Below are 24,801 nucleotides of genomic sequence, written 5' to 3'. Positions count from 1 at the left end.
TTCAGGAGGGCGTTCATGCATGCCCCTGGGCTCTATTATTAGTAAGCCTGTAATGCTGCAGATGCCTGCGTTGTAAACCAAGGGCTGGAAAATATGAACACTTTGGAGAAGAGGTAAGATGAGCGTTGTCCTTGAAATGACTCTCAGGAAAGCAATGAGAACAAAGAGCACTGCCACTGCAACTACGTGCTGCGTGCTTTACAGCAGGACTGCCTTCAATTCTGAAGCCATATAGAGACAGGTGCTTTTAAGGCACACAACATCTAATCCTCGAACACCCCCCCCCCGAGGGTCAGTGACCACCACCTCCCTGGGCAGTGCATTCCAGTGCCTGACTACCCTTTCTGAGAAGTAATATTTCCTAATCTCCCCTGCCACAGCTTGAAACCATTCCCTCTGGTCCTAACTAATGACACGAGAGAAGAGGCCAACCCCCAGCTCACTACAACCTCCCTTCAGGAAGTTATAGAGAGCTATAAGGTCTCCCCTGAGCCTCCTCTTCTCCAGGCTGAACAATCCCAGCTCATTCAGCCTCTCCTCATATGGCATACTGTGCTAGCAGTATCATTTAAAAACACTATTTTCACCTTTTCCAACTGAAATCAGTAATTGGAGGCATCCATACATGAAAATTTAAGAAAAACATAGAGAGATAGATAGATAGATAGATAGATAGATAGATAGATAGATAGATAGATAGATAGATAGATTTAGGGACTGTTACTACACTGTCACTCAGATGAGCCCTGTCATCTCTATTCTGGAGACTATTCTATACTAGAGATTCAAAGTACTCAAGTCTTTTAAAGACTTTTCACCCCACCCCCACATCATTTGAAGCACTACTTAGCAAATCATTTCAAGTATAAGCTAATTCAAGAGTTTGCTCACATTCACCACCAGGGAACATTCAGACTCTGCCTTTTGAAGTCCATCAGCTCCCTCTGTTAACATACACAAGAAGCCCTTCAGAAAGGCTGAACTGCCTCGAGGGAAAGCGACCTTGTTTACACAGAAAAGCTGAACCTCACACTTCCATGCCTGAAGTTGACTGTACCTCTGCAAACTGGACAAGAGTTATTACAGAGATAAAAGGAAGCAACGTGTTGCTCTTTCCCAGTAACTGGATCTAAAAGAAAACCATTCTTTACTCGTTTATTTTGTGGATGTCAATTAAATTATGTTAGCACTTCAACTAAATCAGTTTTAATGAGTTACATCAAAGGCACATTCCACTCAAAGAGAATTAATAAAACCTGTTGTCCCAAAGGCAAATGGCAGCAATGTCAGCAGCAAGCAAAGAAAATCAATCTTTTCTTCTACACCTATTATTCTTCTTCAAAGAATCCCATTTGCAAACTAATTAGTTGACATTATGAAAATGCTGTCCCCTTCTTCATTTACACCAGTGGTCTCAAACTGTATTGGATAAGGTTTAGTACAATATTACACAGAATTGTAGGGGTTGGAAGGGACTTCTGGAGGCCATGGAGTCCAACTTCCTTGCTAAAGCAGGTTCCCTACAGTAGGTTGAACAGGAAAGCATCCAGGCGGATTCTGAATATCTCCAGAGAAGCAGACTGCACAGCCTCTCTGGGCAGCCTGTTCTGTCACCCTCACAGTAAATGTGCTTTTCCATGTTCACATTAAACTTCAAGTTTGTTCTCAGTCCCATCTGTTAACATAAACAGCACCCCTACACAAAAGATGCATCCTAATAGCTTTAATGAAGTTCAGTGTACCCCATCAGAGAGAACATGTTTTAATGAACAATTCTAGTATCAGTTATAGCATACAGTACTTTTCATCAGTCTACTGCACTGTAATCACAGAAGGCAGGAATAAGAAACCAGAGCATACAGCCCTCACCCCAGTTTTACTTCAAGACTGGCTGAAAGACTTGGCTTATAATACCTAACTTGGTGCACTTACTTAGAAAATGAGCAGCACATTCTAACAAGAAGTCACAGAATCACAGAATTGTAGGGGTTGGAGGGGACCTCTAGAGATCAGAGTCCAACCCCCTGCCAAAGCAGGCTCCCTACACCACGTCACACAGGTAGGCGTCCAGGCGGGTCTTGAATATCTCCAGAGAAGGAGACTCCACCACCTACCTCCCTGGGCAGCCTGTTCCAGTGCTCTGTCACCCTCACTGTAAAGAAGTTCTTGTGCACATTCATGCCGAACTTCCTATGCTGTACTTTCATCCCATTACCCCTAGTCCTGTCCCCATGCACTACTGAAAAGAGACCAGCCTCACCACTATGGCTCCCAAACCTCAGGTATTTATAAACCTGGATCAAGTCCCCTCTCAGCCTTCTTTTCTCAAGGCTAATCTCAAGGCTAGTCAGACTTCTGACTGCACAAAACTGCAGCTGAATGTAAGTACCAGCTGAAACCAAAATGTGGTAGGGAGTTAGAAACCCCCTGAAAAAAAAACTTCATACTTTGATATCAAATGCTATAACAGATTTGAAGACATCATCCCATTTGGGGGAAGTTTAATACTGCAAAATATAACTAATTCTTGGCCAGTTTTAAATCGAAGCTTCTGAGAATGAGATCTTCATATTTGAAGCACTGACAGCCCGACATCCCCATTTTAATAAGAAATCATAGAAATAAACGCACTGGGTCAAGCTACCATTATACACACCAGTTACGACAACAATCCGAGCATCACCAGGCAGTAAGTTCAGCTACCAGATCACACACAGATTTCCAAGTAGCTGGGAAGTTAAAGAAGTCAAGTCAGGAACTCAGGACTCTGTACTATGGGAAGAGACAGGACAGGTTTCAAATACACCCATGAAGTTTTCTCTAATTTCTGAATTATTTCCGAACTTCTAACTACAACATACGCATCTTCCCCTGCAACACAAACATGAGGAAGGACCCTTCTTCAAAGGCAGAAACTCAAATAAGTCACGACATTTACTTACATTCACTTTGGTTAACACAGCTCTCTGTGGTTTAAGCAAGCAGCAAAACAACAGTATAACAAACAATCTTGTTATGAAAGCAGGGTATTTGAAGGCAATTACCATATAAAGCATTTATAGGAGAACATCCAAAAGCATCATGGAGAAAACAGTTGAAGCTAACAGCTGAAAATGCAGAAGTACTAAAAACTGACTGCAAACTATGAACACAGTGCCTCAGAAAAACCCGAAGACAGAATAAAGCGAGGAGTGATCTCACTTTAGCATCTTAAAAGTATTTTTAATTATCTCAATAGAAGGAAAAAACATCAAACAAGTAGACAGTCAATTAGAAGATGAACAAGAGCACGAGAATGGTGTTACAGGACAACTTACAAACAGGACGAAGAAACGGTACAGGAAAAAAATAAGAGGCTCGTGTAGAACTTTTGAAACACACTGATATTCAGGGCATAATTTAGACATAAAGGAATGAGCAGCCACCTAAAAAATAGGGGAATACATAACTTTGCTTCCAAGTTTGCAATTCGGCAGGACTGCAAAATTAGTTAATACAATTTGGGAATGACTCCAAGCTAGAAAATAATATTTTCTCAACAGAACATTGGCACAACTGCAATAACATTACGGTTCCTTCCGTGAAAGAAATCAGCTGTAAGACAAATTGGCAAATATATAGACGATGGTGACCAACTGAAAAAACTAATTAAACTTCAAACCTGATATTCTCCTCAGCCATAGACAGAATTTCTAGAATTGTTTCAATACCATGAAAATAAATCATTTCTTAAGTTTTATATATTAAGAGATATGTAGTAATCTAGAGAAACTGGATTAAAAAACTGGCTTTCTAAAAATGAAGTGTAATACATATGAAGAAATGCACTAAAATCTGAGAACTCTGACAAGGTGAACGTGTCAGATTTCTGGTAGCAGCTATGTTAAAGACCGCAGTTCCCAATATATATATTTGTACTGGCAGATGGCCCTGATATAAATCCAAATGTACTGTAAGAGGACCACTGATTAATCTGGATGAGGAATAAGTACCTTTTATGCTGGTATGAATCACAATGCTGACAAAACAGATCATCACAGATGCATTCAAGACAGGAACATTCTTTGCTTGCATACATATTTTAGTATGGGACATTGTTAAGCAGCATATTATATAGTAAAAAGCAAAGTGTATTTTTTAAACACTCCTCACGTTTCTGAAAGTAAATTACAAAAGAAAAAAAAAGAAAGCTGTTGCAATTATTCTGTAATCCAGTGCACTCTAGAATTGTGATCTTCTTAAAGAAGTAACATTGTGTATCTTGACCTTTTCCCAATAGTAGGTGACCATATTTTTAAGCTACAAGAATCCAGAGAAATGTAAAATCATACAATTGAAAATAACATTGTGTTCTTTCCCAGACAAATCTCAAGTGTCAGTATAAAGTAAAGAAAGTAGTGGGTGGTAAGAATGTGTTACAGATGAGACTTCAGCAATACACAAAACTACAAACTACACAGCTGCACCGCTTTCATTTAGTTACTCCACAGCAGGAGTGGAATAGCTCATGTAAAATACATCATCGACATTTCTACATGAATGAAAGCTACATCTTTAAAGTATAGAGTGAATATTCAATATGAAAATAGAAATTTTAAACAAAATTCAAATTATTCCTACGCGCTTCTTCAGAATTCTGTTCGAGTCAGCATTTCATTTGGCATCAATTTATAGTGATCTAAAACAAATGGCAGCAGCACAGCAACAAACGATGGTCTAACGAGGAATGAGTACCTTTATAATTTCTACGGTATCTACCTGTATGAAAACATTTAAAACTGAGGCGTTTTAAATACAGGAAATCTTTCTATTGACTGTAATAGTCGTCCTAGAAGAAAAGCCCTTCCTATTTGGAGCAACAATTAATGCTTAACATTTAAAGCTTTGTCCTCAGTAACATTTATTCTACAATCATATGCTCACTTTGTTACATGTTGTGTACTTCATACATCCATTACATACACGAAATGTTTTAATTTATTTCCAACGAGTACTAAGAACAAATCATGTCTCAAGTATACTAAACTGGTCACATTTATGTTGCTCACGTAAGTTTAGTCTTTGATTGTACAAATAGTTCAAAATTCTGCATTCAGAAGTCTTAAAATAGTTACATTCAGGTTACATTCCATCACTGTTACCTAGCTGCATCATTTTTCAATTCCATCAGTGGGTGATCAACACTAGAAAGATTATCATTTCTTGCATACGTGTAAAATTTACTCCTTAAGTATTGATTTGCAACACAGTAGTAACACTGCAGGTACAGAAGTAATGCTTTCTTATCAGGCATGTGAAAAGACTAACTCTACCACAGTTGATGCTGGTGTTTACGTAGAAGGCTTCTCACATATCATTTCAGTCCACAGGGGGTAGATGTTTGTCTATGAACTGCTTTATATCCATCATTTCCTGTTCAAAGATAAAGGTACGTATGAGTCAAGTTCTTTGTTAATACACATTTACTACACATAATGTTTCAAAATTTCAATTATTGTGAGCAGCTGGGCTGTTGAATGTTTAATTAGTTATTTGACATGTTTTAATCACATTTGCATGTTTTAATCACAGCAAGTCAACACTGCTAACTCTTCAAGGCACTAAATGTATCTTTACAGAATCACAGAATGACCCGGGTTGGAAGGGACCTCAAGGATCATGTAGTTCCAACCCCCCTGCCTGGCAGGGCCACCAAACATACACCTTTACTAGATCAGGTTGCCCAGGGCCCCGTCCAACCTGGCCTTGAACACCTCCAAGGACGGGGCATCCACAACCTCCCTGGGCAGCCTGTTCCAGGGCCTAACCACTCTCCTAGTAAAGAACTTCCCCCTAACATCCAACCTAAATCTATCCTCTTTCAACTTAAATCCATGTCCCCTTGCCCTGCTATTATCAGCCCTTTCGAAGAGTTGACTCCCGTCCTGGGTGTAGGTTCCCTTAAGGTACTGAAAGGCTGCAATGAGGTCACCCCGCAGCCTTCTTCATGCTGAACAAGCCCAGCTCCCTCAGCCTGTCTTCATAGGAGAGGTGCTCCAGCCCCCTGATCATCTTTGTGGCCCTCCTCTGGACCCTTCCCAACAGCTCCATGTCTTTCTTGTACTGAGGGTTCCATACCTGGACACAGTACTCCAGATGGGGCCTCACAAGAGCAGAGTAAAAAGGGACAATCACTTCCCTGTCCCTGCTGGCCACCCCTCTCCTGATGCTGCTCAGGATAACATTTGCCTTCCATGCTGCAGGAGTGCACTGCTGGCTCATGTTAAGTTTCTTGTCCACCAGGACCCCCAGGCCCTTCTCTGCCGAGCTGCTCTCAAGAACCACTCCTCACAGTCTGTACAGGTGCCTGGGGTTCTTCCGGCCCAAGTGCAAAACTTTGCACTTTGCCGTGTTGAACCTCATTAGGTTCACCCAGGCCCACCTTACAAGTCTGTCAAGGTCCCTCTGAATGGCATCCCTTCCTCCCTCCGTATCAACCGCACCACTCAGCTTGGTGTCATCAGCAAACTTGCTGAGGGTGCAATCGATTACATCATTGATGTCACTGATAAAGATTTCACTCTTTACTCACATAGTACTAAGTGTTATAAGAAGGAGCACATATTTACACATTTGAATTATTAAATCAACTCAACTGTTTGCTGATCCAGAGCCATAAAAGCATGTTTTGAGGCTGCCACTTCCCTAATATCAGCCCTCCTTCCACATTTTTCTGATGTCTCCATTCAAAACCATGCAAAATTCTCCTTGAAATACCAAGTTGCATTGGCACTGCGAGAATTCTATCTGCCTTCTAATTCAATAATTATTAATGTGATTAACACAGGTTAGGAAAACAAATTAGAAATAAGATTGTTTTATAGCTCAGCCATCCCAGCCCCAAAAATACATTCCTCTGAGGAATTTCCCACTGGTCATATGAACTTTTCCCTTGGATGTTTTTTCAGACAGGCATTGAGTTAAACAGTAAAATAAGTCAGTGGCATCACAAACTTTTAATAGAAAAAAATACAATTAAATTAAAATGCCCTGTAATTGTTAGGAAAAAGTAAAATCATACTTAGCTAAAACATTTATATTAAGAAAATTACCTCAATACATGAACTATGCATCATGCCAGAGTAAGTTTTGAAGGTTATATTGGCTGGATTTATCATAGTCTTTAGCTTCTCAACAGTAAGAGAACCAAACATTAAAGGAACAAGTGGGTCACAGTCCCCATGGCACTGAAGTACAGGAATCTCCTTGTTGACACCAACAGCACCCTGTCCAGGGTGGGAAGAGAAGAAGGAGGAAATAAGTGGGGTGAGATATCATATGAATACCATGTTAAGCAGATGTAACCACTGAGTACTTCTTCAATTCCCCTTCTTGCCAGAATTTAAACCCCCAGTGCCCTACTCTGAGAATGACTGAGTTATCCAGCTGCAGTCTGAAGATACAGCATTCAGATACACTCATTTTGCCTCAGCAAAACTGCTTCAGAAAGAATAAATAAATACCTGAACAAAAGAAGTCCGTAGAGGAAGCCAACAGCTGAGGGCTACAACACCTGCTAACTTCTGATGTGTTGTAAGGGCTGTATACAATGATAAAGCACCACCCTAAAATAAACAGATCAGTATTAGAATAGTGAAGGTAATGTCACTTCTAACATTTGTTTCAGGATCTTTGGTTTCTCTTTTAAAGAACTTCTTATATTCCAATTCATTCTTCCTTAGAATCAATACTAAAAGCAGTATTATATGTACTTATTGTGCATTTTTTTCCCCTCCAAGCCCATGTGATAGATTCACAAGTAAAATGTACCACAACTGACAGCTGAAACGCAGGCAAGAAATAGAGGAGTATTATTCATGTATCAATAAAGATTGTATCACCTCAACTTAACTTTAAGTTTTATTATTTTATTATCAACTTTAATATTCTAATTCACTGAAACAACAACCACAGAGTTGACGAATAGATCTAAAAGGTCCGTAGGATACTGGTCAACTGGATATTGTAGAAGTACAAATGATGGAACCGTATTTCCCAAACAAATCCAGACCACGAAATAACTAACACATTAAAGGTAGATGTAAGATGTTAAAGAAAAAAAAGATTTTCAGGCAACACTACAGAAGCTATATATATAACGACTAATAACTTTAAATAGGTTAATAATGTCGGTAACTTTTTTTTCCCACAAGTTCATTTGTCAGTGAAAATTAATTATTTACATAAACTAACAGACTTTGGTTGTTCAGGTGAAGAGAAACAGACACCTCAAAATGTCAGACGCAACAAACACCCATTCAAGTTTGGATTTCCCACAATGGGACAGCTAAGCTATCCCCCTGGAAAAAGATGGTCCTTTTAAAGCACACCTTACCTGAGAAAAGCCTCCCAGAATAATTCGATTAGAAGGAATTCCATTTTTTACTTCTTGATCTATTAGTGCTTTAACTGCAACACAAAGAACAGGAATTAAAATGCACTCTATTCTGTAGAAAATCTAGAAGAGAGAGACCACCTCCCTGATGTCAACATAAAGTTCATGAGAGAAAAAACTTGTTAGCTCTACAATAAAAAAGTAACAGAAAAATCTAGGATGCAATCAAGAATTCCAGTGCCCCTATATCACTATACCCCTATATCATGTGCAAGGAAGTCTTCCACTGCCTGGAAAATGGTATCACATTCTAACTATCCACTATGACAAATGAATGCCCATATAGCTCTAACTTGCTATGTTATCCAGAGGCTCTTAGCATGCAGGCTCCCCTGCCCATTTCATCCTTGAAGGTTTGAAGTATATAAAGTGTTTTTACTGATGAACTGCCTACTTAGTCATGAAATCTAAATAAAATAAAATAAAATAAATAAAAAATCTAAATAAAAAGCTAAATTTAGCTCAGCAATAATAGTGCATACACATTACCTTCTCTAATCATTTTGACTTCTTTAATCTAATAGGCTCTTTCAGACTCATCATTAGCTCTTAACAATACATAGAAGCACTTTCAAGACCTAGAAAGTATTACTAAACATACCATTCTCTGCTGCCTGTTTGATCCCAACTTCATCTTCCTGCGAATCTGGAGAAAGTCCAATGATATCAAACCTTACAAAAACATCAACAAGAGTATTACTCATTAGAGCAACCATTCCACTACTTTAAAGCACAAAATTGAGATGCTTTCCAAACTTGAATGCTTGTTAGCTGACATACTTCATATCAATTATCCACAGTTTCCAAGAAATCATCAACAATCTGTAAACATGGATAAAATGCTCGACCCAGTCAATGAAGTTTTTGAGAGCTTTGCTTTCTTCTGTCATTTATTGCACATTAAACAGCAGTTTTGATACTTGCTCCAAAAACAGCAGCAGGGACTTAAATTTAACAGCTACGAGTATAACATTAAAATGCTGTTTGAAGAAACAAACTAAAGTTACTTGAGAAAAAAAAAATCATGAGGGCTGCTTTAAGAACACTGAAATTCTCATATTTTTCCTGCTTTCTATTCAGAATGGATGTTCTAAAGAACAGTTGCTAGACATCCCAATTCTACTGATGCACTTAATATTGCTTACTTGGTAGCAATGGTATTTATATTCAAACCTCTGCTATTACTGACTACAAATTCATACACAATATAGACCAGAGATTATAGATGTAAGATTATTTTTTCATGTAGTTTAACACATGCAGATTAGTACTGAAGAACAGCCATTACCACAGACACACAGAAAATTGCTGTACACTCTGAGAGCCCTTCTATAAAACAAAACTAAAGCAAAAAGCTTTTGATAATTCCATCCAATTAAAAGAAGCCATTCAGGTTGTTCAGGATTTTTAATTAAGAACAATGAGCTCAGACCTTTGGATATATTTTGAATCACATTGTTTGCAGCTTTATACTCACCACGATGGCATACTCATGTTCATGTTCAAAGTAACTGGCATAAATGGCCTAAGAATGGGAATTAACAACATAGATGTAAGGTACATACTGACATTTAATTATGCAGACGCAGTTATGGCATTGAATTACAACACTCTTTCTTCCAAACCATAATTAACACTACTACCCTGTAGTGTCTCATCAAGAAATCTCCCCCAAAATCAGTGTCTCAGAACACATTTGTCATTTAGGGTTGACCTTTGCTTGGAGAGCAAGCAAAACATTAACAGGCTGTTTTATATATACAAACACATGTAAAATACAAGCATATATATAATGCTCCATATAGCTATTTCTTATATAGACTTGTATACCACAGTTCCACAGACAAGCTCAGTGGATGAAGGTACCTTACACAGGCCTTACAAGGAGCAGCTGAGGTAGCTAGGATTGTTCAGCCTGGAGAAGAGGAGGCTCAGGGGAGACCTTATTGCTCTCTATAACTTCCTGAAGGGAGGCTATACTAAGCTGGGGGTTGGCCTCTTCTCTCGTGTAATCGGTGATAGAACTAGAGGGAATGGTTTCAAGCTGCGCCAGGGGAGATTCAGGCTGGACATTAGGAAGTTTTACTTCTCGGAAAGGGTAGTCAGGCATTGGAATGCACTGCCCAGGGAGGTGGTGGAGTCACCGACCATGGGAGTGTTCAAGAAACATCTGGATGTTGTGTTGATGAATATGATTTAGCTGGTAATGGTTGGACTAGCTGATCTTCTAGGTCTTTTCCAACCTTGATAATTCTGTGATTCTGTGACTGCGTGAGGAATCAAATGTGGCTACTGTTTTATCAACAGAGGAACATAAAGTCTGCAGGGCAGACTGAAAGGAGACAAAGAGCAATGAAAGAGAACAGCTTGCTTACTTATTGCTGTTAGAGCAGAAGAAAATCTGAATTTTGGGTTAAAATAAACTAAAAGCATTATGATACATCTAGGATTATTTACTGACCCCTCACCACACTCAGAAGTACTTTAGTTCTCAGACTGCACAGAGAGTTCCTAATGCATTATTTGCAGAAGATATAAGAACACCCTGTGAACTCCTGAAATGCGCATGTAACATGTAAATTGCAACTACTAGACACACAAGTTTAAGATGTTCACGTACATAATATACAGTATATACAGTATATTTAATGGTCAATGAAACAAAAAATTAGTCCTTGTTAAGAATGGCTTTGAACAGGTAACTGGGAGTGAGGAGAGACCTCAATCAAGTGAGAGCATAAAGACAGTCTAACACTACATGTAAAGGTTTTCAATTTGTTTTCAGTCTGAGTGAGTAACAAAAGCAAAACATGAATGCAATTGTCCAAAGGTTCCTAAAAAGCAACAAAATATTTAATAGAATCAGAATTGTTTTCAATGTCTTAGTAAAGAAGTATAGCCATCCCAAATTCCATGTGACTTCATCACCCACACAAGTACCTTAGTATCTAACTATAGAAAAGATGAAACAGGAAAAGTTCCAAACTTACGCGTGCGGGCAAATGTATTTCACATGGGGGCTTTTGATACCAGCAAGTGCTTCTGACCATCCATGCCTGTTAACAAAAAAACACCTTGTATGTCATTTATGTACCAGCTTAGCTTCTACGTTTATGATGCTCCAACTACACAGCGCACATAAAAAATACTGAATAGAAGAGCAAGCCAATACCTAAGCACGGACTATGTAGAACCAACCCAATCAAACCTGATATATTGACATCAGCTTAGCTTGCATGCTCTCAGAATCAAGCAGTTTTTCAGATCTCAGATATACGCTGAATGAATGGTTATGCTTAACTAATCTTGTGGCCTTCTATGATGGAGTGACGGCGTTGGTGGATGAAGGGAAGGCGACCGATGTCATTTACCTGGACCTGAGCAAGGCCTTTGACATGGTCCCCCATCACATCCTCATCTCCAAATTGGAGGGAGGTGGATTTGATGGGTGGACAACTAGATGGATAAGCAATTGGCTGAAAGGCCGCAGACAGAGGGTGGTGGTCAATGGCTCTATGTCCAGGAGGAGGCCGGTAACGAGCGGTGTCCCTCAAGGGTCTGTCTTGGGACCGGTGCTCTTTAACATCTTTATTAATGACATCGATGAGGGAATGGAGTGCACCCTCAGCAAGTTTGCTGATGACACCAAGCTGAGTGGTGCAGTTGATACGGTGGAGGGAAGGGATGCCATTCAGAGGGACCTTGACAGGCTGGAAAGCTGGGCTCGGGTGAACCTAATGAGGTTCAACACGGCAAAGTGCAAGGTTTTGCACTTGGGCCGGAAGAACCCCAGGCACCTGTACAGGCTGGGAGGAGTTGTCCTTGAGAACAGCTCGGCAGAAAAAGACCTAGGGGTCCTGATAGATGAGAAACTTAACATGAGCCAGCAGTGCGCTCTGGCAGCCCGGAAAGCAAATGGGATCCTGGGCTCCATCAGGAGAGGGGTGGTCAGCAGGGATAGGGAGGTGATCGTCCCTCTCTACTCTGCTCTTGTGAGGCCCCATCTGGAGTACTGTGTCCAGGTGTGGAGCCCTCAGTACAAAAAAGACATGGAGATTTTGGAAAGGGTCCAGAGGAGGGCCACAAAGATGATCAGGGGGCTGGAGCACCTCCCCTATGAGGACAGGCTGAGGGAGTTGGGCTTGTTCAGCCTGGAGAAGAGAAGGTTGCGGGGTGACCTCATTGCAGCCTTTCAATACCTGAAGGGAACTTACTCCCAGGAAGGGAGTAAACTCTTCGAAAGGGCTGATAATAGCAGGACTAGGGGAAATGGTTTTAAGTTGAAGGAGGGAAGATTTAGGTTGGATGTTAGGGGAAAGTTCTTTACTAGAAGAGTGGTTAGGTCCTGGAACAGGCTGCCCAGTGAGGTTGTGGATGCCCCGTCCTTGGAGGTGTTCAAGGCCAGGTTGGACGGGGCCCTGGGCAACCTGATCTAGTAAAGGTGTATGTTTGGTGGCCCTGCTAGGCAGGGGGGTTGGAACTGCATGATCCTTGAGGTCCCTTCCAACCCGGGTAATTCTGTGATTCTGTGATTCTGTGAATGCACAGAGCCTGAGATTTGCTCAGGGCACGAGCCATCAAGCTTCCTGCAAACCAAGTAACTGGAATACATCATTTAAATTAAAAGCTCGGCGAGATTCACACCAGGGCTGAGCTAAACTTGTACACAACTAGACCCAAAGCCAAACCTGTGCAGAGCTGCTGGCTGCGCCTGCACTTGACTTTAGCAAACATTCAACAGTTCCTGGATTTCCTGACTTCTCTCATTATTCAGCATCCCTAACTCAGTCAGTATTGCACAATCATAAAATCTGCATTGCATAAACGTATATGCTGACTGTATAGAACAGTCAGCTGTGTTGCACGCTTTCTTCACACTTTGACAAGTCAACCAAGGGGATGCAGCAAAGTAAGAAGTTCAAACAACTTCCAGCGGCTCGCATCTCTAAAGCATGCAATCTTACACCCGGCACTCTTCACAGCTACATGCAGGCACTAACACATCGACATACTCACCCGGTGTCTCCCAGTCCATGAAGAAAAATCACCTAAGAAAAATAACACAGCGCTATGAGACGACTTAAGGAAAGCAGGACTAGGGGAAATGGATTTAAGTTAAAAGAGGGAAGATTTAGGTTGGATGTTAGGGGGAAGTTCTTCACTAGGAGAGTGGTTAGGTCCTGGAACAGGCTGCCCAGGGAGGTTGTGGATGCCCCGTCCTTGGAGGTGTTCAAGACCAGGTTGGACGGGGCCCTGGGCAACCTGATCTAGTAAAGGTGTATGTTTGGTGGCCCTGCCAGGCAGGGGGGTTGGAACTACATGATCCTTGAGGTCCTTTCCAACCCGGGTCATTCTGTGATTCTGTGAAAGCGAGAACCCCGCTCGCATAGCTCCAATACCCTCAGGGGCCCCAGGGCGATGTAACCGGACTGCAGCCCCCGGCCGCCCGTAGGAGGCACCCGAAGCTCCGCCCCGCCCGCTGACACCGCGACCTTTCCAGCACCGAGCTCCGCTCCGAGCCCATCGCCCCAGGAACCTGTGGCACTGAGCCGGCCTCTCACTGCCCACCCTCAGCCCGGCCCGGCCACGCTGCGGTGTCACCCCAGGCCGCCGCCGCCGCTCCTAGCCCCGGCCCGGCGAAGAACAAAGCGGGGCGGGGGCCGCCTCTCGCTAGGGTTCCCGAATCCTGCGCTGTCTCTTCCCCTTCCCTCCCGAACTCACGGCGGCCGTCGCCTTCCTGGCGGCCGGGACGATGGCGGGGAGCGGCGCCGACATGTTGTTGCCGCACATACACCGGACTGCCGGGCGGCCGCGGGACGACGGCCAGAGAGTGGGAGGTGGGGCGGCAGGGGGCGGGGATGAGCCTGCCGTCACCGGCACCATTGGATGCGGCGGGGTTGGCGGGAGAGCGGGGCGGAGTAGGGGGAGCTGCTGTGAGGTGGAGGTTGTGATTGTAGGGGGGGCTGCCATCTCAGTGTTTCTTATATCTTGGATAGGTTTGAGAGCTGGGCCGAAGCCAGTGGGATGAAGTTCAACAAGACCAAATGCCGGGTTCTGCACTTTGGCCACAACAACCCCAGGCGGTGCTATAGGTTTTGGGGTGGAGTGTCTGGAGGATTGTGTGGAGGAAACGGATTTGGGGGTACTGATTGATGCTCGGCTGAACATGAGCCGACAGTGTGCCCGGGTGGCCAAGAAGGCCAACGGCATCCTGGCTTGCATCAAAAACAGTGTTACTAGCAGGAACAGGGAGGTCATTGTCCCCCTGTACTCGATGCTGGTGAGGCTGCACCTTGAGTACTGTGTTCAGTTTTGGGCCCCTCACTGCAAGAAAGACATTGAGGCACTGGAACGCATCCACAGGAGGGCTACGAAGCTGGTGAGCAGTGTGGAGCACAGGCCTTATGAGGAGCGGCTGAGGGAGCTGGGATTGTTCAGCCTGGAGAAGAGGAGGCTCAGGGGAGACCTTATTGCTCTCTATAACTTCCTGAAGGGAGGTTGTAGTGAGCTGGGGGTTGGCCTCTTCTCTCGTGTAATCAGTGATAGAACTAGAGGGAATGGTTTTAAGCTGTGTCAGGGGAGATTCAGACTGGACATTAGGAAGTATTACTTCTCGGAAAGGGTAGTGAGGCACTGGAATGCACTGCCCAGGGAGGTGGTGGAGTCACCGACCATGGGAGTGTTCAAGAAACACTTGGATGTGGTGCTGAGGGATATGATTTAGCTGGGAAGTATTGGTAATGGTTGAACTAGATGATCTTCTAGGTCTTTTCCAACCTTGATAATTCTGTGATATAAATCAGTGCTGCTGGAGCAGCGCGGCGCTGTGTGCATAGGGCATAGTTGCACAACAGAAGGGCAGTGGGGCACAGGGCAGCCCGCTGCCTGCAGGCAAAAAGCACAGGGCCTTGCTTCCTAAGGGAACTACGTAGTTGGTGTTTCTGAACGCCAGGAGAAGCAATACAGCCAACATACACATTTACTAGATCAGGTTGCCCAGGGCCCCGTCCAACCTGGTCTTGAACACCTCCAAGGACGGGGCATCCGCAACCTCCCTGGGCAGCCTGTTCCAGGGCCTCACCACTCTCCTAGTGCACAACTTAACACACACCCCACACCGCCGCCATCTTCCCCGCTCCCCCCCTCCCAGGCTGTGGCACCGCGCGACAGTGCTGGAGGCGCGGTTTACGGCTCTTGCCGTAAAGCAGCTCTGCCCGCGGATCTCCGCCGCCGTCCTTGTGAGGGCAGTGGCGATGAACGTGAATGGTGTGCAGGGCGCCCTGCAGCTGCTGCGGACGCTGCCTAAGGTCACCCTGGCCAACCTGAGGCCCAACCCGGGTTCAAAAAAGACGGTGAGTGCTTGTGGCTGGTCGGGTGGGTCTCCGGTTCCCTGTTGCTCTTAAGGGTCGTTGCAAGGTCTTGATTGCGGCGGGCCTGGGAGAGCTGCCCAGCAGGAACGAGGTGGGGTGGTGACGTGTGTTGGCCCTGTGTACCTTAAAGCTGTGTGCTCATGGCCATCTACACGGACAGCTGGATGATGGGCAGCACTACAGTGCCGCTGTAGTGGTTAAGAGGCATTAAAAAAATTATATGTAATAGCAAACATTTATGATTGGGAGTAATAGTATGCGTGGAAAAGGAGAGGCTGGACAAAAAGGGAAAGTCGTTCCAGCCAGCATTTCTTATTAGTAGTGATAGTTCCAAAGCAAAACTGAATTCTCAGCCCTGGAACGTGTTCAGAGGAGGGCTACAAAGCTGGTGAGGGGTCTGGAGCACAGGCTGTATGAGGAGAGGCTGAGGGAGCTGGGATTGTTCAGCCTGGAGAAGTGGAGGCTCAGGGGAGACCTTATAGCTCTCTGTAACTTCCTGAAGGGAGGTTGTAGTGAGCTGGGGGTTGGCCTCTTCTCTCGTGTAATCAGTGATAGAACTAGAGGGAATGGTTTTAAGCTGCGCCAGGGGAGATTCAGGCTGGACATTAGGAAGTATTAGTTTTTGGGAAGAGTAGTCAGGCATTGGAATGCACTGCCCAGGGAGGTGGTGGAGTCACCGACCATGGCAGTGTTCAAGAAACATCTGGATGTTGTGTTGAGGAATATGATTTAGCCGGGAAGTATTGGTAATGGTTGGACTAGATGATCTTCTAGGTCTTTTCCAACCTTGATAATTCTGTGATTCTTTGATTCTCTCTTCCACTCCTTACTTATAAAACAATAGAGAAGTAAGGAAAAGGAGCCCAACTGATATAGGGGCAAGAAGAGTCATAAGAATAAAGAACAGACAGAACACCAGACCTAGTGAGTTCTGCATATTTGTAATCCCACAGGCAGGAGAACAGATACTCTTCGCCACTGCGTTTATCAGGGGTTCTTCTCTAAATTTTTATGTACTCGTTGGGTTTTTAGCAAGTAACTTGCAACTTCAGATAGGAAATGAGGTGTGGGTTGATAACTTTGTTTTCTACACGTTCCTGCTACCTGTCAGCTGTCTGTTAGAGTTTGTTTGTAGGGGTGATCTCAGCTGGCTTTCCCTGTTTTTTTTGTTTTGGTGTGTGATGGTTTTATTCTGTGGTTAATCAGTTCAAATAAGTGTATTTAAGAACCTGTTATTTCACAAACATGTTTTGAACAGAACCAGTGTTTTCATTAGCTCCACCGACGATCTAAAATCTAGTCAATATACCAATTGCTTTCTATGTTTGACCACAGATTGTCGTATGTGCAGGCAGCCCTTGGTAAAGATGGGCCAGGAGTGCCCATCCCTTTGCCTCCAAGTACTTCTATTCCTTCTGTGTATTTATGCTGGTGTTAAGGTTGTGTGTTGAGCCAGATCGAGGAATGAAACTGCTGAAAACCAATTAGACAAAAAATATTTTGCATCCAGCTTAGTTTCCTGATTTATCTAATGCAGAGCTCTACAGCACAAAAGATTCTGTAAATAAAGTAAGCACAGTGTGTGGGTTTGGGATGAAACAGCTTCCATTAGTGCCAGTAGTGTAGTCTAGCATGAACTTGCACTTGAACTCTGTTCTGTTTAATATTAATACAGGTAAGCCTTGCCTTATTTCAAGTGGATTGAAAAGAATTATAATTTTTAATTATTTATAGCAATATTGGCTTTTATATTAATATGCCAGTGCACATTATGTGTTCTATAATTTAATACAAAGCATAAAACAACAAATTTTGTGTATTTGTGGCAGTTCTCAAACCTTAGTTTTACTAAATATTCCCTGCTGCAGGATAGCTGCAAAACATGTTTTACAGTATTAGGAGTGTCCACAGTTTGTCTGAGATAGATGCGAAACATTAGAATGTGAAGAGACTTAATGAAATCTTTTTGCTAATGACTTATTTATTTTTGAATCAAGAGTGATTATGGAGTGACTTATCAAAGGTTACTTGTGAACATCAAATCATGTTTAACATGTGCTGCCTTACATATTTCCCAGTATGCCTGATTCAAACTGAAGAACACAGTGGAACACAGCAAATACTTGTGGGGACACAATAGTGTAAGCAATATGGCATTGCTCCTTCTGTATGTTTGCACTCCAGTGAATCCTAGCTTAAATGGATAAAAACTATGTAGAATTAAATGCATTCATCAAAGTGGTGTGCAGATATGGTTGTGCCTCTTGGAGCTCTGTAGCTTTTGTCAAAAATTGGCATTTCGTTGTGTTGGTTATGTCTCAGAAATCTTGTGTTTTATAGATTCTTCTCTAGAAAGTAGTTAACTAAATGTATTGTTTATTATTTTCAAGGAGAGAAGACGTGGCCGTGGACGATACAGAGGTAGAAAGTGTGGTCGAGGTCACAAAGGGGAAAGACAAAGAGGAAATCGCCCCCGATTAGGCTTTGAGGGTGGCCAAACTCCATTTTATTTGTCAATACCAAAATATGGGTTTAATGAGGGACATAGGTAAGTTCTTTCGTAGTAGCACGCAAATTCATCAGTCTGCTTTTCTTAATCTTTCTTGTCAAGCCAGAGTCCGTCTAGTATGACAAAACAAGCCTTGTTATAGACTAGATATATCTGATAGTTACCTTGCCTACAAGCAGAATGTCTTGATTCTCATTATGTACTTCTTTTAATAAATTATTTTATTTTGCTTTGCAACTCTTCTTGTTTGCCCTTTTCTCTTTGCACAATCCCTCATTTGTAGCAGTGTATCCCCTACAATTAGTCCTATTTCTCTTCTGAGAACCCTCTTCCAAACATGCTTCTTTTATTCCATGCCTGTCTTCACAGCAGATAGCTGATTGTACTGGCTGGAAGTGGGCACATTGCCTTTAATGAACTCCTGTGAAGATGTTAGGCTTCATAAGTGTAGCTTTCCTTTCAGTTTGCTTAATTCACCTGGAGCTCTGATGTCTGCTAGCCAAGCAATTCCACTTTTCTTCATTGCTCTACTCACTAAGCTCTGCAGTACTGGCATTTATGTCTATCCGTGCTCCATCTGTTCTGCTCAGTATCTTAAAAAGCTCATTAATAACAAATCTGTCAGACATTAAATCATCCTTTGCTCCTGTTTTCATCAGGTGCTCTGCCTTGCCTAATGCTTCTGTCCCCTTTTCTCATTGTGCTCATTTGTGCCATTGTCCCTCTTTCAGCTTTTTAACATTATTTGCCCGACTTGTTTTTTTCTTCTGTCTCCTTTCTTAGCAGTGGATCTGTGTGCTGGTCTCTATATATTAATTTTCTTAACTATATTGACAGATGGAAAACTGTTAGGTTTTTGTTGTCTGTTCTTGTTCCTTTTATACGTGGTCACAAGAACTTCTATATGCATACGGTGCTGTTATGGGTACTAGTAACAGAAACATGCCACAGATGCAGTTGAAGAATGAAAAGACTGATGTCTTTTTTTGTTAGCTGTTAAACTTGCAGTTTGATTTACTGTTTCATATTTTCAATTTATGTTTTGATTAATTTACAATAAGGGTAGAGCACTTTTCATCCATAAAGGACATGTTGCAGAATGCAAACATTGAGCTTCTCACATTAGCAGTGGTCATAGTTTTATTAATAAACAACATCAGTAATCCAAGATTCTGCAATGGCAAAAATAAAAGGATCCTACTGCTTTTTAATCGCATTGGGTGAACATGGAAACAATAACAAAAGGTACTTTTTCAACTGAAGTGCACTCCAGAGGCTACTGTGGTAGAATAAGAGCATAGTGAACAATGTCTCTAGAGTTTATCCTTACCTCATTTTTATTTATTTTTTCCTGCCTGCAGTGCTCATCCTTTACTTTTTCAACTTTTGCTCTGTTAGGAGCAAATCTATATGACTGGGCTAATTCTGTTGCTTGTCATTTTTATTTTTCCTGGCTTAGTTTACATAAATGTCTTGGCTTTTCTACAAGCATTCACGGACTTGCAGTAGCAGTAATTAAACTGTATGAGGATAGTTTTGAGCATGAGCAGGAATCCTATGCAGTAGGCAGAGATACTGGAATAGGGGAAACTACTCTGAGGATCAGATTATGTAGTTAAGTAAGTTAGAACTTAATAAAAGGCAACAGAAAATTCTGCTGAAGGTGATAGCTATGGACAGAACACTCAATTTTCTTTGGTGGTAGTTTGTCTTGATTTATTTTTTTTGTCAGATTTTCAAAAGGCATTAGTGATGTTACCAAGCTGGATTCACTTCAGTGTGTTGGTTATTTAGAATCTTATTGAATTACAAAGATATGCTTATACTTAACTCATGATGTTTTGCTGCTTCCTTTAACCAACCAGCTTGTCAACAGGAAAAGGATCAATGTCATATTGGAGGGTGGGAATTGAACGCATAGTGCAGTCTTGGTCTGTAACTGGGACTTGTAAGTTTAATTTAATGCCAGTTTGGCTTATGGATGAGGCTATTTTAAGCATTTATTTGGTTGTTTTAAGACTAGGTAGAAAACTGAATGTGTGCTGTATATCATTGTTCAGCTCTATTAAAGTTTGTATTTTGTACATTTCTTTTTGTTCCTTTTTTCCCCCCCTCATTCCTCTCCAGCTGCCGACGTCAGTATCATCCCCTCAGTCTTCAGAGGCTGCAGTACCTGATTGATTTGGGTAGAGTTGACCCTACGCAACCAATTGACTTAACGCAGCTTACTAATGCTAGAGGTGTAACAATACAACCTTACAAACGGGATTATGGTGTCCAGCTGGTGGAAGAGGTAGGCATACAATAAAACATATGATTTCAGGCAGCAGAATGCCTTGGGTTTTCAGTTTTTTTCTCACTAGGCTGTTGACTGCTTTGGAAGCATCCTTGCTTTTCTAAATTAGTTTTCTGTAGAATTGATGATATCTAACCCACTAGAGGGCAGTATGGACAAGCAAAACATTAGGGAGATGTTTTAAGACCAGAGAGACTATACAAAAATAATAGTTGAGAAAACATAACAATAGATCAAAAATTATTTTGGGACAGAAAATTAGAACATGCTAAAATAAATGTATGAGAATTTTGGACAGGCTAACATTTTTAATTGAACCCAGACGACTAAAGGAGAGCAGTTTGGTTACCCTTCTTGGGATGGTAAACAGACAAATTGTAGTATTTTTCAGGATAAAATATTTCTTATAACTTTAAAGAGATGAATATGTGTATGCCTTAAAATACTCCTGTTAACGTTACTCTAATGTGTGTTGAAACTTACAGGGTGCTGATATCTTTGCAGCAAAAATAAACATTGAAGTGCAAAGGGCATCTGAATTAGCAATTGCAGCTATAGAAAAAAATGGAGGTGTCGTTACAACATCGTTCTACGATCCAAGGAGTTTGGGTAAGAATATCTCTTCATTTCTGACTTCTTAAAATACGAAGATTAAGGGTCCAAATTTCAAAGGTAGTTTTTATTGGAAAGTCATCCAATTCATCCATTCTAAAAGCTTAAGCAAAGATACGTTATAAAAAATGTTGAGCTGGTCTGTCTCTTCTCTTTTCTTTATTCTTAAGATGTTCATTTATTTAGCCCTACTGGTGGTATGTACAGGTGGTAGTTGACAGGATGAGGAGAAATGACCTCAGGTTGCACCACGGTAAGTTTAGGTTGGACTTTAGGAAACACTTTTTTACAGAGAGGGTAGTTAAACTCTGGAATAGGCTCCCCAGGGAGCTGGTTGAGTCACCATCCCTGGATGTGTTTAAGAGCTGTTTGGATGTGGTGCTCAGGGATATGATTTAGCAGAGGGTTGTTAGAGTTAGGGTACTATGGTTAGGTTGAGGTTGGACTTGATGATCTTTGAGGTCTTTTCCACCCTGAGTAATTCTATGATTCTGTGGTTAATGGTTATTTAACTATCAGCCAATTTAAGAAATGTCAGTTGCTGTGTAAGCAGAGGAACTAATAAAGGACTGATTCTTTGAATTTTTGTCTTAACTTTTCCACACATTTAATAACCCTTGGGAAATGCAGGGGAAGGTTGATTTAAATGACACTCAGTTGATGATGTTTTTAATTTAAAATTGCTTTCCAGTTAAAATGAGGAAATAACTAAGTTAGAGAAGGTCAGAATCATTCCAATAAAAATGGCTATTGTTTTGAGAACACTTTCACTGAAGAATGTGACTTTGCTTTGCTCGAGGCTGCATCCTGCCTGATACTCATTCATGTCATTAGTATTGACAATAATGGAGATTTCTTGTGTGAATGAGGCTGAGGACAAGAGGAATAGGCTTCTTTTGTCCAAAACATGTTGTTTGGGACTGATATAAGCACTTTTTTTTCCTAATCCAGGAAATGATCAAGTATTTAGTTTAAAAACATCTGAAATGTAATTTGTCAACTAGCAAAAAATGAGGCAAGGGCCCAAATGTTCAGATGTCCAAATAGACTCATAGAATGGCTTGGGAAGGGGTCTTGAAGATTGTCTAGTTCAATCTTCCCTTCAATCTTGCTCCACTGTGGACAGAGTTGCCCCCCACTCAATCAGGCTGCCCAGGGCCTCATTCAGCATTGCCTTGAATGGGGCCAGTGAATGGTACATGCACAGCTTCTCTGGGCAACCTGTTACAGTGACTTTGAGTAAAGAATTTCTTCCTTGTGTCCAATTTAAATAAACTTCCTATTGATTCTTTGTTTAAAATACTTAAGGAAACACTGAAGTTATCACTTGTTGACTGTGTAAATAGGGATTTTTAACATCTCAGCCAGTACTTTAAGCCAGAAGATGCCATCTTCTTCAGTGCTGTCTTTCCAATGAAGGCATTCTAAATGTATTAGATATAATTCATCTAGACTGTTTTAACTGATATTTATAGTGACACAGTTCTTTCTTTGGGTAGGAGAAACTTGATTTGTTTTTTGCTTGGTATGTTTAGCTTAAGTTAGCTTAATAAGTTAGTTAGCACAAAATACTAAGTGCGGGTAATTTATTGCCTCTAAGTATTGATTACAAAGGATCATACCTAATCCCTTTTCTTTGCATGCAGATATTTTAATTAAGCCAGTCCCGTTTTTTCTGCGCGGCCAACCTATTCCAAAGCGAATGCTTCCCCCTGAAGACCTTGTGCGTTACTACACCAATGCAAGTAATCGTGGGTACCTGGCCGATCCATCGAAGGTTGCAGAAGCCAGACTTGAACTTGCCAAGAAGTACGGTTATACCCTACCAGACATAACTAAGGATGAGCTCTTCAAAATGTTAAGTACACGCAAAGACCCTAGGCAGATATTTTTTGGTCTTGCTCCAGGATGGATCGTAAGCCTGGCAGATAAGAAAATTCTGAAGCCAACCGATGAGAGGCTGTTAAAATACTACAGCTCATGAATTCAGGACTGGAGACGACTGCAGGTGCACAGGAAACATCTGGATATGAAATAATGGATACAAAGTGGTGTTTGTTTTTTTTCTGTAAGACTCCTGTTACAGCAACAAAACAGAAGTTTTTGTTTATGTAATCTGCTGGTAGCTTTTGCTGTTTTTGATTGTCATAATACTGCAGATGAAAAAGCTTAACATTTGGAAGCAGTGTGGAGTCTGAAATAAAGCATGTATTTGGGCACTTTCTCTTGCTATTATTTGCCTGTTATTTTATTCAGAAGACATAGTTTGGTGTTGTATGTTTCAGTGGATGTTTCCAAAGAGTAGCTTGACTTAATAATTAGTTTATAATCTTTCCCTTCAATTCAAAAACAAGTACTAGTTTTAAACTTGTTATACAGCATTCCAGTTGATGTAGAGAATGTTACCTTGAACACTTCCAAAACATAAACCATCAGTTTTTCTTGGATGGGGAAAATAAAATAACAGTGGAAACTATCGAAGTACAGAAGAATGAATTAACCTCTTGGAGTTTCTAGCAATGTTTTTGGTTTTGCCACTGCCAAAAAAATCTCAACTTTCTTTCTTTTTTTGGTCTTGTAGTCATTGCTTCAGATGGAACTGAGGAAGCCATAGTGTGTAGTTTGGAAGAATTTCATCTGAATCTCAGAAACAAAAGATAACTGTTGTAACAACTGTTTTTCTTCAAATGGAACTTAAAACTTGCCCTGATGCAGATATAATGTCGTTGCTGAACATGCATAGAATTCAGTGATGCAGGATATTAGTAGTGCATCCAGCGATGTCAGATTATGAAGAATGTATGAGGGAAGTATGTGATGGACAAAACATACAGTAAGGATTCAGTTCTCAACTTGGTCACAGTCTCTGTGTGGTAGGAGATTAATGTAGGTGTTGTAAAAAAATTGCCAATTATTTTTATGGAACACAGTATATAACAAGAACAACTTGTAACAAAGTGGGTAAATATTTTCCAACAACTGCTTATTTCATCAATAACATTAAAGTATTACTAGCCTAAGTTTCATCTGGATGCTTAGGACTGGGCATTTGGGGATGACAAACCATGCAGTAAATTGAAAGGTAAATCTCAAGTTAATCTGTGAGTAACTGATCTGACTCTTCACAAGTTAATGAGATGTTTCATAACAACTTGGACTTTTAATGGAAGCTGAGTTTGGCATTAAGATAGGGATAATTTGGATATCAAGATGCAGGAAGCAGTCCGGAAGACCAGAACATAAGAATAACACTTGCTTTCCAATTTTTTTATGTGCCTTTGGAAATACTGCTTATAGTTTCCTGTAACAGACAAACCACCCCATCACCCAGGGAAAGCCTTCTAAGTGCCAGAATCTGCTTCTCATTTGTAACACCTGCAGTTCACTTTTGTGCTTCAATAAGAAAAGCATTTGCTTTTTCTTTTGGCTGCTGTTTGTCAACCACTCCGATTTCTGCTTCACTCAGCAAGTGGTGTTGGCAATCTGTATGAACATCTGTAATTGCAAGACAAAGTGAAATGTTCTCATGCTGAATAACTATAGCACAGAATGCAGACATTAGCAATGGAAAGTAACTGAT

General features: G+C 41.4%; 2 protein-coding genes across 3 annotated transcripts; one reads left to right on the top strand and one right to left on the bottom strand.

The window, feature by feature from the left end:
- Positions 1-3,201: 3,201 nt before the first annotated feature.
- LYPLA1 (lysophospholipase 1) lies at positions 3,202-14,266 on the bottom strand. 2 transcript variants are annotated; one of them, XM_015855643.3, is made up of 9 exons: positions 14,156-14,266; positions 13,451-13,482; positions 11,425-11,490; positions 9,912-9,959; positions 9,036-9,106; positions 8,375-8,448; positions 7,503-7,604; positions 7,092-7,265; positions 3,202-5,412 (listed from the first exon to the last, which is right to left on the bottom strand). In XM_015855643.3, exons 1-9 carry the CDS (start codon positions 14,222-14,224, stop codon positions 5,359-5,361), a joined length of 690 nt encoding a protein of 229 aa, XP_015711129.1. In that variant the 5' UTR covers positions 14,225-14,266; the 3' UTR covers positions 3,202-5,358. The 2 variants fall into 2 exon arrangements, with proteins under 2 accessions (XP_015711129.1, XP_085395689.1); XM_085539563.1 differs by lacking the exon at positions 7,092-7,265.
- A 1,364-nt stretch (positions 14,267-15,630) lies between these two features.
- On the top strand, positions 15,631-23,440 carry MRPL15 (mitochondrial ribosomal protein L15). Its single transcript, XM_015855644.3, has 5 exons — positions 15,631-15,786; positions 18,195-18,352; positions 20,441-20,606; positions 21,095-21,218; positions 22,868-23,440. Exons 1-5 carry the CDS (start codon positions 15,688-15,690, stop codon positions 23,203-23,205), a joined length of 885 nt encoding a protein of 294 aa, XP_015711130.1. The 5' UTR covers positions 15,631-15,687; the 3' UTR covers positions 23,206-23,440.
- The last annotated feature ends 1,361 nt before the right edge of the window (positions 23,441-24,801 follow it).

The sequence above is a fragment of the Coturnix japonica genome, chromosome 2 (assembly GCF_054131305.1).
Source record: "Coturnix japonica strain WE chromosome 2, WE-NBRP24, whole genome shotgun sequence".
Lineage (NCBI taxonomy): Eukaryota > Metazoa > Chordata > Aves > Galliformes > Phasianidae > Coturnix > Coturnix japonica.
Note: the sequence above shows the minus strand (reverse complement) of the source record. Positions and strands in the feature narration are given on the sequence as shown.

Excerpts from the sequence above, each read along its gene's own strand:
- LYPLA1 (XM_015855643.3), bottom strand. The coding sequence starts at position 14,224 with ATGTGCGGCAACAACATGTCGGCGCCGCTCCCCGCCATCGTCCCGGCC. Across the intron at positions 13,483-14,155 it reads CCAGGAAGGCGACGGCCGCC|GTGATTTTTCTTCATGGACT; the intron begins GTGAGTTCGGGA and ends TATTTTTCTTAG. Across the intron at positions 7,266-7,502 it reads TACGGACTTCTTTTGTTCAG|GGTGCTGTTGGTGTCAACAA; the intron begins GTATTTATTTAT and ends CACCCTGGACAG.
- MRPL15 (XM_015855644.3), top strand. The coding sequence starts at position 15,688 with ATGAACGTGAATGGTGTGCAGGGCGCCCTGCAGCTGCTGCGGACGCTG. Across the intron at positions 20,607-21,094 it reads GTGTCCAGCTGGTGGAAGAG|GGTGCTGATATCTTTGCAGC; the intron begins GTAGGCATACAA and ends TGAAACTTACAG. Across the intron at positions 21,219-22,867 it reads CTACGATCCAAGGAGTTTGG|ATATTTTAATTAAGCCAGTC; the intron begins GTAAGAATATCT and ends CTTTGCATGCAG.